Source organism: Mycteria americana, chromosome 4, assembly GCF_035582795.1.
Source record: "Mycteria americana isolate JAX WOST 10 ecotype Jacksonville Zoo and Gardens chromosome 4, USCA_MyAme_1.0, whole genome shotgun sequence".
Taxonomy (NCBI): domain Eukaryota; kingdom Metazoa; phylum Chordata; class Aves; order Ciconiiformes; family Ciconiidae; genus Mycteria; species Mycteria americana.
The window spans coordinates 84,208,747-84,225,988 of record NC_134368.1 but is presented as its reverse complement, the minus strand read 5'-3'; the positions used below and the strand labels follow the sequence as shown (position 1 = coordinate 84,225,988).

Here is a 17,242-nt window from a genome sequence, read left to right as displayed (position 1 = left end):
CCCATGAAAGTCAGGATACTCTAATTAATCTCTGGCCTCAGCCATTAACGTGGATTTGAAACTTTCTGTTAGCTAAAGACGATGCAATTAAAAGGGGGGGCGGGGGAGGTAGAAAGAAAAGGAAAGAACTAAAGAGGAGCTGGCCTTCAACTTTGCAGATTTAGTCCAAAAACCACTTAAGTTTTTGCAATTAAGAATAAGCTACTCCAAAACAGTGAAAAGCTGACTAATTAATTGTTCAATAAAGCCTACAAAATCCATGATAATTTTAATTATATTACTGGCTTCAAAGATCATACAAGGAGTTCGAAAAGAACAGCTTCTTCACACTTCATCTTTTATCGCATACAACTCAATTTCTAAACCTGTTCCTGCATCTACGCTAAATAAATGGCAAGAAAAATGGCATTTCAGTACTGCAGATTTAAACAGTCAGACAACAGTCACAGAACATTTGCTGAACAAATGTGTGTTCTTCTACCTTGTCAGACAAACAATCCAGAATTCAAAATAAAACTTGTTTCCCCTTATCATTTAGATAAGGGTGAAAGCTCTCTCAATCACCTGCAATTTGCAACTTTCTGATGATACACCACTCTTGAGGGAAACGGGAAAGAAAAAAGAAAAAAATAAATTGGTAGCATGGAAAGCCAATACAGGTGAAGGGCCGGGGGGGGAGGAAATGCTTGTTAGCATTGGTTGACAATCCTAGTATTTTTACTCTGAATTCTGCTGTTTATGAGATTTTCATCACATTGCCAAACAGGAAATACCAGAGGGTCGATCCTTTGGAGTTCTCCTCCAAAGAGGTAAAAGTAACTTTACATAGATAACAGCTATTGGCACAAGATTTGTTGTACTTTAATGCTGTCCAAACAAATGACTCATACAAAAAGGCTTTCAATTTTAATCAACACAAACCCTTGCTCCAAACTTGCAGTCAGCATAAAACCTTACATGACCTCTCACACTTTTTATAATCAAGTCTACAGATATTTGCGTATTCTAGAGAACTACGAAACTACTTTACTTTTTATATCACTTTACCTTCTTGGTCATGTTCCATTACAATGCAAAGCTGTTGTGCACACAAACACACAGGAGCTGTACCACAGATACTCAGCACAGCTTCACAGGGCACTAGGGTGTGGAGAAACTGCAACATCCAACAGTTCTTTATTGCCATTACTCTAAAGTTTTGGTGTGGATGCCTCTTGTCATCTGTCCAGCTTATTTGAAAAGGGAAACCCCAGAGAGTTAACTACGAGTAGCAGAGCTCAGGAGTTAGAAGAAAAGCTGTGATTGTCTGAGAACCTGCAAAAGGAACCATGACACTGAATTTACCACCAGCATGCACAGAAAAAGAAATAAAACTTGTGTCCTTTTCGAAAAAAGGATACTTAAGTTCTGGGGCATAGTTTCCACTATATTCATTTTTGGTAAAGAAGATGTAATATCAGCTTGAGAGAACGTCTATGAAGTTCTTACACAAATTCGTTCAGCAGCTTTTTCTTCCTTTTCTTTTAAATTGTTCTTTTCTTGGGTCCTTAGTGATCAGGGACAGCTACTTGCATGGGAATGCAATTTCAGCAATGCAAGTAAGTGGAAATCTGAATTCATAGCTTCATTTTTCCCCCCAATAAAAATCTCAAATCAGAACATCTTACATTAAAGTAACTGTATTAGAAATACTTTAGTAATAAAATTTTAGGACACTTCACAAGTAAAACACACTTGAACATCATTGACCCAAAATCAATATGTGAGAAATAAGTATGTGAAAAGTCTCACAAGATTTGAAGTTTCTTGAAAAGACATGCAGAAGACAGCAAGAAACTTAATCTGTGTGTGATCGCAAAGCAGCTCTATCTGCACCACCCTACTGGGAGATATGGAAATTCACCATTTTTGGAGGATTTATTAAGTTCAGCAATTCACCCAAGCAAAATTCAGATTTTGCTTTAAGTTTGTACGAGACCAATGCGCACTAGAGGTGAGTTTAGTGCAAGCTTAAAAACATTATGTTATTTAACCGACATGTTCTAACTCTATATTCTCTGAAACTGATTCAGGAGCTCTGGTCATGGATGTCTTCCAAACTCAGAGCAATAGCTGCAAAAGAAATCAACTCTGCAGGGTAAACTAGGTCTACACTTCTAGTAATGTCCACTTCCTGGGCTCTGAATTAACCAAGCTCTGCCTTCCACCACTAATCCTAACTGTAGCCCAACACGTGGGAATTATATGCCTTCCCCTACTGTCTGGAGATGTTTAATGTCATCTCTCCTTTGTCTGAAAAACGTAAACCCGGGTCATAAGGGTAAATGTCTTTTTACAGCCTAGGTTGCACAAATTTCAGTATTATCCATGGTTTATATCCGAGTTCCTCTATGATACGGCCTTGAATAACTGATAGCTGCCTGTATTCCTACCAGTCACTGGAAGTGTAAGCTTGCTGCAGCAAAACCAAAACCAACCCCCATTCACAACCCTAGACATAGTATTGCAAAATTTGGGTTATTCCGATTTTGACTTTTCTATTTAAATAGGGAAGAATAGCCTAATAGACCTTTTAAATTAAATTCTTTCAGTTTAACACAGCGCTTCTTCTTACTTTTGGAGTCTGTAACACTCTTTGCCATTTCCTTCATACTTTCTGCTTCACTTTGACCTAAAATTTGAATGTGAGGCTTCAGCATTCTCCCTTACATTTAAGACTGCTTTCTGCTCCAGTACTGGACGCATGAGAAAAGTGTCTCAGAAGTGGTGCTGTAAGTAGCAGTTCTTTCTCTCAGCTGTCCGTGCAGCAACAAATGCTTGTTAAATACATTTGTATAGATGAGCCCTTCCAGCTTTTCAAATATGGAAGATCTGCCCCGAAAGAATTTTTAGGGCACGTTAAGATGATAAATACGTGAGCAATTTTTAAGAGAAGACATTCAAACAGGAGGAGAAAAGTCTTAACTCTCCGGGGTCATCACTTGCACATGTATCACTATGACCATCAGGGTTGCTGAAAACCTATTTAAAAAAATGTTCTTCAGAAAAAGATCCACTATTTTAACTAAGGAACTTTATATTGTTTATAAAAACTGGAATGTTACAAGGCATTAGAAAGTTTTTCTTTCTTACTATTTCTAGTACAATTAGCACAAAAATAGAATGGTGTAATCTTGTTTAGCACTTATGAAGAGAAGTCTTTCCATTTTAGGCCATGAATACATAGCTGGGTCTGGAGCAGCCGTGCAAAGCAGAGCAAAAAATCTGACAGTGTCTTTAAAGAAAGATCTTTCCCCTCATCTACTGAATAAAGAAAATTAAAGTAAAAAAAAAAAAAAAATCAATGGAGCATTGAGACAAGAGCTTTATGCTGTTTCAGTGCCTTTACACAATGTGAAAGGCAATCAGCTGACTATTAAGTCTTCCTAGAACACATTTCACATTGTAACAACTTTCACTTAACAGAAAGCATATATAAACACATCAGACCAGAAGTCTGAAGAGCTCAGTGATAAGTCCTAGAAACCATGAAAAATACTAACATATATTTTTGTTAAACATTGCTTGCATGCTTTATATATTAACAAAAGCTCAATTAACAAATGATCGAGGTATCTGATGGTGGGAAGGGGGCTGCCAAGTTCCTCTTGTTTGTGGACAGCGATTGTATCATACAGGCAGCAAAACAAGCTCGCGGTACGGCTGTCAACAGCCATCTCCTGGTCCCCCGCCACAGTGCTGAAAACTTATATTCCCAGTACAGCACCTTGTCTCTTACCCCTCATCTCCCTTAAATCTGAAATATGAGAATGAAGACTATCTACCACAGCTGCTTTTGAGAGCAGGAGATCAGGGTAGGTGGGCAGCAACAGAATACATGAAGGGCCAAAAAAAAAAAAACCCCACCCACCTCCTTGACTGAAGCTGTTGTACTACAACATAAGTATTTTTAGCGTAATAATAACAGTTCAGAATCACTGCTGCAAAATTTGAGAAGGGAAACACTAGTACCAGATGTTGGGTGGTATTTTATTTTTCCAGTACAAAACCAAGAACCCTGCATATTGACCTAAATACTCAAACAGCCCATCATTAGACCCTGTGTCCATAAAAAGCAGTCTTATCTAAAAAGCTGAGTCTGACTCACAAGTATCTTTTATATTTCTATATTGCATTTTTGTCTACAGACATTTACCTAACTCCTGTTCTTTGGAGTAAGGCAATCACGTTTAGAACAGAGGAAGGATTCCAGCTCTTAGAGAGAACTTGCCTGTAAATTACTAAGATTTCTTTGTAATAGACTTTTAAACATAAATGGGCTCTTACTCACCAGATTAATCCACTTCCATGATTTTAAGAGACTGCCTAAAGCTAGATGGCCAGTCTACTATTCCATTTATAGACACTTAATTTCACCCAGTTTTTAGTCATTAGAAATTGAGAGGGCTTAATACTTCTGAAATTAGGACCTTAATGGCTGCTAGAAGTTGCATCTTCACTCAGCAACAAATAAAAAAATCCAGAATTAGTCTTCGTTTAGACCATTTGTTTTAAGATACTACACTCAGAACAATGTAGACATGCATCCTGTTTATTCAGCGGGCAAGGACGTAACAGCCATCAGAACTGGAAGCCTCTTTTACACCACCATGACAATATGAGCAAGCACTACAGTTCAACCTCAGTACTTGTTTACCCAGTCTTAGTAGTCAGGGAAAAAAAAAAAAAGAAAAAGAAAAAAGAAGACGGGAATTTTTTTATACTGCAAACATCATCCAGTAAACCCTTAAGTACCACAAAAAGTTACATCACTACACAATACTAAAGAACTTCAGTTTAACTAATATTCCAGGAAAGTTTTATACAGGCAACACAATCAGTTGAATCTTTGTTGCTAGAGACAAGCCTTATCCTTTCTGAATTTTCATTTAGTGTGACCCAAAGGAATAAAAAGGGATAGATATATGCTTGTGAGGGCTGTGTCCAAGATAGCACATTGTTCTAAGTGATCTATGGATATACACTCTTACATACACATTAGTATCCTTACAGAAACAAAATTCTCAAGCGACATACTGAAGAGGCTTTGGTTTGTTAGGGAACGCTAAGTAAAAAAATAAATATTTTCATTCAGCGTAGATAGCTGACAAACCTTCTAAGGGGCAGGATGAGCCCTCCTGATAAATTTCTGATGCACTCCACACTTTGGAGTACTTATAAAATAAGTAGCAATAAAGACTTGACATAATCTGTGCATGTTGTGAAAAGTAACATAAGGAGTTAATTGACATTTTCCTACCACATATTTTTAGACAAACATAAAACTGATGTGCTGGATCAGACCCAGAGATCCATTAGTCCAGTTTCCTTTTAGACAAAGCACGATATTGGCAGCTTTTGCGAGGGTCCTGTAAGGTCTATTTCAGGTCTACAAAGGACAACTGCCCTACCTTTATGGCACACGAAGGCCACTGACTAGTTATCTTCTACTCTGAAGTCAATTACTTTAAAGTCTTTCCAAAACACCAGTTACAACTGAGGGTATAAATATACAAATGTAAATAAATTCACTATTAATAATAAATTTTGTTTAAAAAGTAAATATTTATTTATGTCAGCTATAGGACAAACTTAGATTTTTCCATGGTAGGTCTGCAAGCTCTGACAGATAACAAGCCATGAAACAAACATGTTTAAACCGCCTGCATTGTAGACTCTTTGGAAGGATGGCCTAAACGGAAGCCAGCATTTTTTTTATTTGGGTTTTATTTTTGATAAGGTTTTTTTAATTTGTTTTTACCTTTTAAATGCTTCAGCAGGGTTCCTCTCACATTCCCCGGGTTGCAAGAGACTTTGAATAGCAGGATCTCTTAGTTTGTCCTCGTATCCCTGGATCAGTCCACTGCGGCAGATTTGTGTAACTAGACCTCTAATAAACCCTCCAACACACAGTGTGTCAGAGTCTTGGGCCCTGCAGAAATGGAAGGCTAGAGCCTGACGATGTAAGCCTCTTTGTAGGTTTGCAGGTGAGCTTGGCCACAGTAACTCAGTACAGAGGGCTGTCTTGCCACTACCGGGCCCTCCTACCAACAATACACCCCAGGCAGCTCCTTTCCCAGAGACAACACTGATATTATTCCCAGAATTCGCTACAAGAGATGGTTTGTTGGCAGCACTACTGCTGCAGTTAGCTTTCTCCTGGAGGCAGTGCTGAAGCTTGTGGAAAACCCACTCCCTACAGTAAAACGGCTTTCCCTGCAGCAAGCTGGTTTGAGCCATTTTATAAAGCTTCTTCTCTTGGATTTGTCATAAGCAGCAGTACACCTTCAACGTCTCAGAGCTGGGAGATAGGCGTTCATCTCGCACAGAAAAATCCTCTGCAGGGAACTTGACAGAGGTTATGGTAATCAGTTAGCCTTTCTTGTAAAGCTTAACAGCCTCTTCTCAGGAAGGGTGTCACTCCATTTGTATGCTTTATTATGATTAGCATAACACAATCACAGTTCAGCTGACATCATGAAGCGGTGTCTGATACCAACGCTCAACAATACTTCTCATACGGCTCAAAAGTTCATACAGCTCCATGGCTGCATCTGTAGTTTATGCAGTTGTGTGTGTTCCCAGTATACAGGGGAGACAGTACATCTGGAAAAACTGAGGGAAAGCCAACTTTTCAGTGTATACTAAATGCCTTTCAACTCTAGGCATTAATCTCTCTGGATATACATCCAGAAAAAGCTGTCCATAATAAAATGTTCCTTCTGGGAATTTTATAGAGAAAGTGATTTTTCTTCAGAGTACTATATACATACCACAAATGTGGTTAAGTACCACTTACTAAGAAATGATCAGTTTGGACAGCGAGCTTTGCAGGCTTCATACATCTGGGCGAGTGTCTGAGAAGTGCTTCAGTTTATGGCTTCTTATGCAGTATAGATGACAGAAAAAAAAGTGTTTACAGCTCTTATTTCAATACATTCGTAAGTGTCTTCTTCAGGAACTTGGATTCTTACTGAACCTGTTCTCAGGTATCTTAATCGCAAGATGTCAGAAGAGACAACATCTTCCCCTAGAGCTCTGAAATAAAGAAGACGGCACTTTTAACCCTACATGCAAGTCATAATTCAGTCAACTGCAAATGCAGACAACAAAGAGTAAAGTCAAGGGCTCTTAGTCCTTATTTTTGCTTATACTATTATATCAAATTACGCTAAAAAGCTGTTTTAAAGAAATTTGTTGTTACAAGGTACGATTAGCCGCACATAAAAAAACATAACAAAACCCAATAAACAGATACGACACTGGCCTCAAAACCACAGGAGCACTCAGCCTTGCGTTTTCTCCTGAGGAGAACTGAATACAGCCCTTCATCTTCGAAACGTTCTTCCTAACGAGGCTTCACCACCGAATTCTCTCTTCACCCAGTTTTCCTACTGCCGGCTACGGGGTTTTTTTGAAGTTTATTTTACACGGGAGAGCTGCCGACGGCTCTCTGCACACTTCTTTGTTCACGACTCGCCGGCAGCGGGGCGCCCGGCAGACTCCAGGGTCACGGTTTAACACCCCCACCGCCGACACCTCACGCCTCCTCGCTGCCCTTGTCACCGCTCCCCTCCCTTCGGCCGAGCTCCGTCCCCACCCTGACACCCCCACGAGCCCCCCAAACCAAACCCCTTTATCCCGGGCTGGGCTTTAGCCCCACGCTCCGGCTTCTCTCAGCCGAGGCGCAGACACAGACACACACGGCTCACAAGTCACTTCGGCAGCGCCCTGGCAGCCCGACCATCTCTCCCTTTGAAAAACCCCCAAGTCAGGCGAGCAGCTGGGAAGCTCCCCCCTCCCCGCCCGCCCTTCATCTGCTGCTCATACCCCCGGCGCGGAGCACACACGCCCTGTCCCCCGCTCCCCTCCCCCAGCGCACACACCCGCCCGGCTCCGCACAAAGATCCCGGGCACCGCACCCCCGCCCCGCCGCGGCACCCCGCTGCCAGCCCGGCGGCAGACAACACCCCCCTCCCCAACCCCGCGCACCGCTGTCAGCCCCCCGCTCACCTCAGGCGGCAGGTACGGCCCGCCCCGCCCGCCGCGCAACGGCCGCCAACCGCCCCAACCGCCGCCCCGCCAGGGACGACCCGCCGCCGCCGCCGCCGCCGCCGCCGGGCGAGGGGCCTCCCCACCGCTGCTCGCTCACCTCCGCCGTCGCCCCAGCGGCGGCTGCCGCTGCTCCTCCAGACTCCCCCCGCGGCGGCGCGCCCCTCCTCTTCCTCCGGGCCCCCGGGCTCCCGCCCCCGGCCGCCAGCGCCGTGCCAGGGCCGCGGCCAGCCCAGCCCGCGGCCGCCCCAGCCCGTTTGGTACTCTCCTCCGCGCCTCCTTGACCCCCCTCCGCCCGGCCCCGCCCCGCCGCGCGCGGCCCCGCCCCGGCCCGCCCCCTCCGGCGCCGGCCCCGCCCCCTTCCTCTCCAGCGCGTGCGGCGGCGGGGGCGGGGGCAGATGCCGCCCGGCATCTGGGGCGAAGTAGTCCGGGGCGGAGGGAGACGGGCGCCGTGCCACGCCGCCGCGCGCCGGCCCCTTCACCGCCCCGGGCTTTGTCCCGGCCTCCGCGGGCCGCCCGCCTCGCCTCAGCGCCCGCCCGCCTTTCCTCGGCGCCCGCCGCCTCGCCTCGCCTCGCCGCCCGCCCGCCTCTCCTCGCCTCAGCGCCCGCGGCGGCGGGACCCTACCGGCGCGGCCCTGCAGGGGGCGGCAGCGCGGCTCTCTCCGCCGGGGGCCGCGGGCACGGCCGCAGCGACCGGCCCGGGGCGGGTGGTGCCGTGCCGTGCCCTGGGGAGCCGGCGGGGAGGGCGGGGGCAGCCGAGCGCGGTGCCTGCGGCACGGCCACGGCCCCTCCGGCCCCGGCCCGGCGTTACCCGCCGTCCCGGCGCCGCTCGAGAGAGCAAAACTTGAAAAATAAAGGTTCTGGTGTGTGAAAAACCCGCCGTCAAATCGGTCCCGGGACGCCTCGCTTCTCATCCCAACTCTGGGGTAGCGACAGCGTGCGCGGGCCCTCTAATGCAAGACTTTATTTTCTTTTTTTAACCAAGCGCAGGCCTAACAGCTTTTTTTTTTTCCCTTCTGCCACACCATTGCCTTTTCTCATTTTGCCCTGAAGTGGCCCGTTTCAGACAGAATTTCATTACACCGACGGAGGAAGCGCAGCCGCACAACATACGTGCAGCAATTTTGAACGTTTTCCCCCCTTCTTTGCTTCTGGTGCTGCACGCAAGCAAACATCATTTTTCCAAGGGCTGCTGAGAGCACCGGGGCTTAGCTACAGCCAGGGTCCGGTCCCAGCCAGCGGGATGGGAGCAGCCCGCACCCTTGTCTTACGTGGCGTTAATATAGCGACCCTCGAGCTTTTCAATTCATGGATCCGTACAAAACGTTGGAAACGTGGACCTTAATATGGAAGAAAATAGAATAGAACTTGCTCCTGGACACCTTCAGGAGGCCACTGTGAAGCCCCCCTCCACCCATGACAAGAAAGGCAGAGCTCTTCTTTATTTTGGCTGCGTGACAGCAAGCAAAGGAGGGATTTTCATTAAAATTTGCTCCCCTTGGAGCTGACTGCATTATAAGGCACTTTTCCATTAACTGTTGGATCAAGGTCTTTATGATTACTAAATAGTGCCTTCATTTTAGCACAGCTCTGTATGGTTTCATATACCAGGTAATTACAGTATTGTGGAGTACACACTGAATATATCCATATGATACAACAGAGTGATTTAGGGCCCTCCAAGGAGCGTCCCGAGATTCTTTGTGGGAGCAAAATGAAAAATTAAATTCGGTTGGTGTACTGAAGAGCTTAGAAAAACAAGTCTGCCTGCTTCTGAAAACCAGTAGAACAAGTTTGAAGAACCTTTGGAAGCAGTGAATTACAAATTTGCAAAGCAATTGGGAGTGGGGGAGAAACAGAAATAAGATTAGTAGTACGAAAAAGTTGTGTGGTTGTTTTGTTTTGGGAGGGGTTTTTTTAAGCTTTCTTACTTGGTTGGGTTTTTTTAACCATGCACTTTAAGCAAATAGTCTTCTCTAGGCTTTTTTTTTTTTTTCCCCAGCTGCACTGCCCTTCCATTTTGAATGTTGTGGAAACTCAAGACTTCTAAAATTGATGCTAATACAACTTCCAAGAGACTTTGAACTATAACATCTTTTCTTTTTTCTATTTTTCTTTTTCCTTTTAACAGTAATGGAACAGAGATAGATAACATTTGGAGTGATGGAATTGCAGGTCTGGTCAGCTGAGTTAGCTAGAGACAAGACAGAGGTTGACAGAGGGAAAGAAATTGTAAAAAACCCATGAGAAATAATTGCAGATTCCACACTGTAAGAGACAGGTCTTAGGCACAAACATTAGACTGGTAGGTGATCCAGGAAAAAAAAAAAAAAAGAATGAAATTGGATGATGGTGAGACCCAGGGGAAAGTGCAGCTTCCACTTTTCTGATGACCAAGACACAAATGAAAACCCAATTTACATGAAAAGGTGCTGTCAGATTTCACAACATCCGATACGAACACATCGCAACAGGAGGAATAATAACATGGTTTGCTAAAATCAGAGATATTTAAATGTAATCACAATGGAGTGCTAGATAATAATTGTAAAAATACTAACCTCTCCACACTGATACATAAATCCTATAACCGAACAGATGGCAATAATTTGATTTCAGCACAGGGCAGAGGATACAAAATAACTACCCCCACAAAACTGACTTGTGGGTGCTGCATCTGAGCAAAGCTGCCCTTCAGGATATCACCTCTACAGCTACCATGAGTATTAAGTACTTGTGGGAATGACAAGGGGAAGAAGGAGAGGGGAAAGGGGGGTGGAATAGAAGTAGGAAAAAAATGTGGCAGGTCTACAATATAATTATACCCTTATCACTGGTAGAAATTTTAGTCTTTTTTTCAAAAGAAGGCAAAATATTGCAAGATCCAAAGTATGATCTGCACACTTCTTTCCAAAAGGATGTATGTACGACCTAAAGGTGAAAGTTGATAGCGGCCTTGCATTGACCCCCTGGAATTACTATTAGGAAGCAAAAGCATATAGACACTTTCAATGATAAATCTTTTTTTTTTTTTAAATCCTAAAAAAAGTTCAAAGGGTTAAAAAAATGAGATTGTCATGAAGTAAGAGGCACGGCTGCTTAGGCTGGGATCTTTCATCTGTACACAAAAAACTAAGACCCTGAAGTCAACCTTCAAAAGCAAGGAAGGCATTTTGTTATCAAGTTTATTTGCATAGTACCTTCTATATATAACGTGACAGCTTAGATGACATCATCCTAGTGAATTATTATAGCTAAGGGTCAGATATTACTGATACAATTGTGCAATGTTGTAGTTAATGAGACAGTATCAGGATAAGAACCAAACCTTATTTTGTGGTTTTGTATAACTTAGTTTGACATAGATAGCAAACCAGCCATGATATAATTGGATGCAACCTTGCAGGCTACAAGACTGACAGATAAGACCTAAAAGAGACACAAAGATGATGAAACAGATCAAAATTTCCTATCTGAAAAAAAAACCTTCTCTCTTCTTTTAGCTTCAGTGGTCTGAAGCTGTAGTAATCTTCCTGCTTAACCTGAGCCATGTTGCAGCACCTGGTTTTAAAATACGATGGGAGGTTTGTGTCATGCATGGTTTTAGGTACAGTTCTGTGCTTAGTTAAATACTAGTTAAGGCTAAGAAAATGAGAAGGAACTTTTAGTAAAAAGATTGCACAAAAAGTTGTAACATTATGGAGTCTGTGCCAACACTGAAAAACCTGAGGGGGTGGGTTAAACAAAAATCTGTTATGCTTTCTGAATGATTTCTAAAGGATCAGAATATTAGAAAAGACTGTTATGTGTTTTTCAATTATTTTAACAGATTCAATATGATGTTATTTGGATATGAAAGTAGTCAATCCCGATGGGCAAGAGAGCATAATTGATTACGATGGGAAAGGCAGGATGAGGCTGATACTAAAAGACATCAAAATCTGAGCCATCATATGCACAGGTAAACTTTTGTTTGCTTTGTATGTAGTTTGGAGCAGTATTATCAGTTTGTCTCTTTTCTGTTTCGTGCATGACTCAGACCTGCTGCGGGTCCTGCGGTCTGGGTGCACGCACATTCCAGCCAGTTCGGAGCCGACTCTGCACGAAGGGAGAGGAGCTACAAATCCTTGCAAGCTTGTAATGTCTTTGGTAAAGCTTTTGGTAGGCAGTGATTCACATCCAAAAATAAATGTTTTGCAAGGGTGGGCCTGAGGCGTGATCATCTACTTAAACATGTAGTAGTCGTTTTAACTACTTTTCTAACTTCAAGTTACTGATTTTCATGCATAATTATGTGTTAATTCAGATACTTTCATTCTCTGACAGGTAAAATTAGTGAAGTTGACGGTAAATAAAGATAATGTAGACTTAGTATAACATAAGAACATTAACATAAAAATTTTGTAATCTCCCAAGCAAATAGTGGAAGTCTTACCACATGAAATATGTAGGCAAAGGCATTTCTCTGAAACTGATGTTTCAGGTCTCGCTCCTGAAATCTATCTAGGGTAAGATGCACTTTCATCTTGGGCCTCTCAGTATCGTATAAGATGCCTCCACAAAATCATCTCGAAGTCCTGTGCTTGGGCAGCCTGTGTTCAGCCTGGCATCCACTGCAATGTTTGTGGGTCCTTTTCGGCAGGGTTGAGGCTCCACTGGTTGCTTCTCAGCCTGGGGAGATGCCTGAGGCTGTTTTGTGCCACGCACAGAGCTCTCCATCTCTCCTTATTGAACTTCACGAGGTTGCTGCCAGTCCAGTTTTGAAATTCAGCAAGCTCCCTCTGGACTGAAGCTTGCTGTTTGCCAGCAACTTCTCCCACGTAGCGCAATGCCCTCCACAAGTTGCACTCTGTGTCAGCATCCAGGCTAGCAATGAATATGCTGGAAAGCATCAGCGCCCGGTATTGATCTTGGAGCCCTCCGCTAGTCACTGGCTGCCACATGGATGTTGCGCCACTAGTTGCCATTCTCTGAACTAAGCCGTGCGGCCAGTTTCCAACCCACCTGATCATCCGTTCTTCCAGGCCATAATTCTTCAGCTCCTAAATGAGAATGCTACAGGATGTCAGAAGCCTTGCTAGGGTCTGGTTAGATCACATTTGCCATTTGCTGATCATCCACAGAGTCAGTCATAGTCAGTTGTGCTGGTAAAGCACAGTTTGCCCGACTACTTTGTCACATATTTGGGAATGGACTCCAAGAGGGTGTGCTTCATGAGCCCCTCAGAAACTGAGGTGAGGCTGGCCATCTAGTTCCCTGCATCCTCCTTCTTGCCTTTTTCATAGAGGAACATAATGCTGTTTGGTTTTTTTTTTCCCCTCGTTATCAGGGACTTCCCCTCATCATTGTGATTTTCAATAGATGAAGGCAATAGTGTTCTTTTACATAAGAATATAGCTAGGAAGTATAATAGTTCCTTTCAGCTCCTTCCTCAAGCCTTCCTCATTACCCAGTAATTTGGGTAGGAGTACTATCTATCCCATCTATTGAAACGGGATCTCTGTGAACAAAGGACGCAAGAATGATTGAGCTGAAGCAAAATTAAACAAAAGATCCTGGATAGGATAATGTGGTGGCTGGAACACTTGGCCAGGAGAGGAGGGAGCTGTATTCTTGTTCCCCCTGAAAAGGAAATTGTTCCCATTTCCAGGTTGACAGCATTAATTTCTAGGTCATCACAGAACTGCCACCACAACATATTCTAGTTGCTCTTTGGTAGAAAAATGGTGCCTTTGGGTTAGAAAAGGCAATTATCTGCTCCTTGATAACCAAGGGCCAGGATCTGTGCCCTCTTTCAAACAACAGCATCTGTCCTGTAGCCACAGAAATGGGAAGGGAGAAGGTTTGCAGCCACGTATCCTCATCCTTTGTGCAAACACATACGTGCATTGAATACCCCAGCAATGGTGGATGGTCATTTTGTAGCTTAAAAACAGAATCGAGACAAACTCAAAAGACCTGCTGCCCATGCCTGGAAAAGATCGTGGGTGGGAAGAGAAGGCAGGCGGGGAGAGGCACCCATACTGCCTGGCTTAAGGCACTTACCAGCTGGCAGCTCACTCTCCTCCGCAGCACAGGAGCAAAGAGGCAGGGCAGGCAGGCCTACCCGAGCTGGACTATCAGCAAGAAGTAGTACATCAAAGTACAGCCAACCGGAGCTGCCAACACCAGAGCAGAACACAGCAGCAGTTTTGCAGATGCATATGAATGCCTGGTAGCTTGGGTATCTTTTGTATCATGTGTAGTTGTAACTGTGATTATATCTACTACTATGCGATACTATCATCCTAGTAGTACAATTGCTCATCACTGCTACGCTGTCAAGAAAAACATTTCTCCAGAGGGCTATTCAAAGTAGGAGCCCTGTTTAAATGCTCTGAATTGCTTCTGGAGTAGCCTTTTTCTTCCTCTCTCTTGACATGAGAGCACCATCCTCCCAATGTAGGCACCGGGATTGCACACTAAATTTAGCCAACAGGCTAGGAGACACTTTTATGCCTCTTGGGCAAAACCCCAGGCATTAGCTTTCAAGATTTGCTGCAGCATCTTTTTTTTAATATACGTATACACAAATAGGCATCTGCACAGAACTAGGAAGACATGAATCTTCTATTTAATAGTTGATACTCAACCTCTGATACTTATATTGGGCACAGGTATAGCTGAGTGTCTGGAAAATGCATTCAGCATTTGTCTGGAAAATTTTCCGGCAGCTAAACAAAAAAAAATTCCCGAATGACTGCTTTTAGTATCTAAGAAATACGTGTTGATGTAGTGCTCTGGAGTGCTGTAGTCTGTCCAGCCTGTGTCATTCTAACCTTGAATATTGCTGTGTGTACAGGAACATGATACTTCAGCTTCCTCCTACCTTGAAGTAACATGTTACCCAGTATTTGTGCAATATGAATTACCGTATAACATTACCATTCCATTTAATAACAGTTGACAATGCACAAGGCCAGTCACAATTAATAATAAAGTATAATATTCTGGAAGACGGGTGCTGCAGTTGATAACTAGTTCTGTTGGATGAAAACGTATGAGGAACTGGGAAGAACTTAAATGTCATTAAATGATGGCATGAAGATATCCATGGAGTAGAAAAAAAAATCTGCAGCAGTAAGCCATAAGAGAAAACTAAATCAAGAAAGTGACTTTTTATGCGAGTTGGACCAGAAATATATTCAGTATCATTCTCAGACTGGATATGAAAAAGATAATCAGTTGCCTAAGAATATAATACTTATATGAATAATCAGAATTACTACAATAACAGAAGACTTTATGCTGGGGCAAGATTTTGTATAAACTTAGTGAAATCTAACAAAATATTTATGTGAGAAATGAATAAGCTGTAAACTTTGGGAAATTTTGTGTACAAATAGCTTAAGTACGTACTATATATTCCTCATGTAATCCCACTGTTTTCATCAGTTTGTGTTACAAGCAATGCCTGAATGCTTGCCCTGACCTGCTCTGTGATCTTGAGCAACTTGAGTCACCTTACCTGCTTCTATTTCCCCATCAGTACAATAAAAATAGTAAATCTTTCCTATCTGCTTCCTTATGCCTGTTCAAACGGCAAGCTAAAGCAAGATTTGCCAAAATATTTTGTACCACTTCGGTAACACAAGGTAGCCATAAACTTGCTCCAACTGACTAAGTTTGACTGATGTGTCACTGAATCAGCGTAAACTATCCAGGCTAAACCATAAGTAATAAATAACCAAAATGCTTTCTGCTGTATATGCTCTTACAAACTTCTGCCCTAAGCCTATAGTAGCTCATAAGTTTTTATGTGAGAAGCTTTGCTCATAATACTATAGAGTCAATTTAACTCATTTTCTCTCCATGTAGTTTACCCTGTCTCAAGACAGTTTCTTGTTATTTGTGAATTCATGCATTTTAAACGCTATACTGCAATCCTTATGCAGACAGGCTGTACAATCCCCCAGGTCAGTAAGGGCTTGCTGTTGCACTTCTGCTGTTCTTCTGACTTTGTGGGTGCTCCGTAAGTCATCGTTTTAGAAGTGAGAAAATGGCAGGATGTAATTTTGCCTGTCCTTTTAAACAAACTTCGCCTGAACAGGGAGCAGCCTGCTCCATCTGAAGCCGGGTAGGCATTCTACCATTCACTGCGTTAGCTGCAAGACTACTACATCTATCAAATGCAAATTTGGTTTTATCTATAAAAGCTAAGCTTCCAGAGTTATCAGCATTTTGGAAAATAATATGGAATGCAATCATGCCCATCTTTATTCCTTAACATAAGGCATGCTTAAAATAGCAAATACAGACCTTCCTTTCTTAGGAGGAGACTCAAGTGACACAAAGCAGGTACAGGAGCTCAGCGAGAGCACTGGAGGAGCCAGGAGCAGAAGAGGAAGCTCAGAGCTGTCTTGGTGGCCCTTGCTGGCACCGTTGCTCATAGGGCAGCTCTGGCCTTTGCCCTGCCCAGGCTAAGGCAGGGAAGAAGGGGGTAAAACGCTGCTTCAGCATCTTCCATCGCTGCACTGAGGTCTATTTGAAAAGTCATATCCATTGTAGAATGATTTTTATGCTTACAAAGTTAGTAAATACAAGTAATCAGCATAATCTTAAAAAATTTGTAATATAAACTATATTTTTTTTTTACAGGCTGGGGCCACTAAAATGTTATAGACACTCAGAAAATGAAATTATTCATGACAAATTGTAATCAACAGGGATAAAGATACAAGAAATTTTTTTAGCTGTTTCACTGCATCTATGAAATCACTTGATTAGTCCTTTTCTAACACATTTCTAAACATGGAGAAAATACATAGTGAGATGATGAATTTTTAGAGCGTATTTTGGATAAGTTTGCTTAGATTAATTGCAGATCTTCTGGGTATAGAAGAGGAAGCTAAAATATATTCCTAGAAATGTCCTATTAGACTTTGAAAATAAAATGAGAAAGACAAATTAATGTTGATTGAAAAACAGCATTTGCATTTTGTGTGGAAGTGAATTTAGTTTGATCACTAATGTCCTTTGATAAGCAGAATTTCATTCACTTCCCCTAAATAAGAAACTCACTCTATTTTCTATCTTCCAGACTATCTATCCTAATGGATTTTAAAAACCCAAAATAATTCCTTTTATAAAGGGAATAAAAAGAAAAGAATCA

The 17,242-nt window shown here is 42.8% G+C and overlaps 1 protein-coding gene across 1 annotated transcript in view; it reads right to left on the bottom strand.

Moving 5' to 3' along the window:
* ANKRD50 (ankyrin repeat domain containing 50) overlaps positions 1 to 8,354 on the bottom strand; it is a 44,477-nt gene extending 36,123 nt beyond the window's left edge. The window contains exons 1-2 of the mRNA XM_075501122.1: positions 8,192 to 8,354; positions 5,801 to 7,077 (exon numbers count right to left, since the gene is read on the bottom strand). Of these exons, the coding sequence (XP_075357237.1) occupies positions 5,801 to 6,279 (479 nt within the window). The 5' untranslated portion in view covers positions 6,280 to 7,077; positions 8,192 to 8,354. The remainder of the gene's footprint in view (positions 1 to 5,800; positions 7,078 to 8,191) is intronic.
* Between the last annotated feature and the right edge of the window lie 8,888 nt (positions 8,355 to 17,242).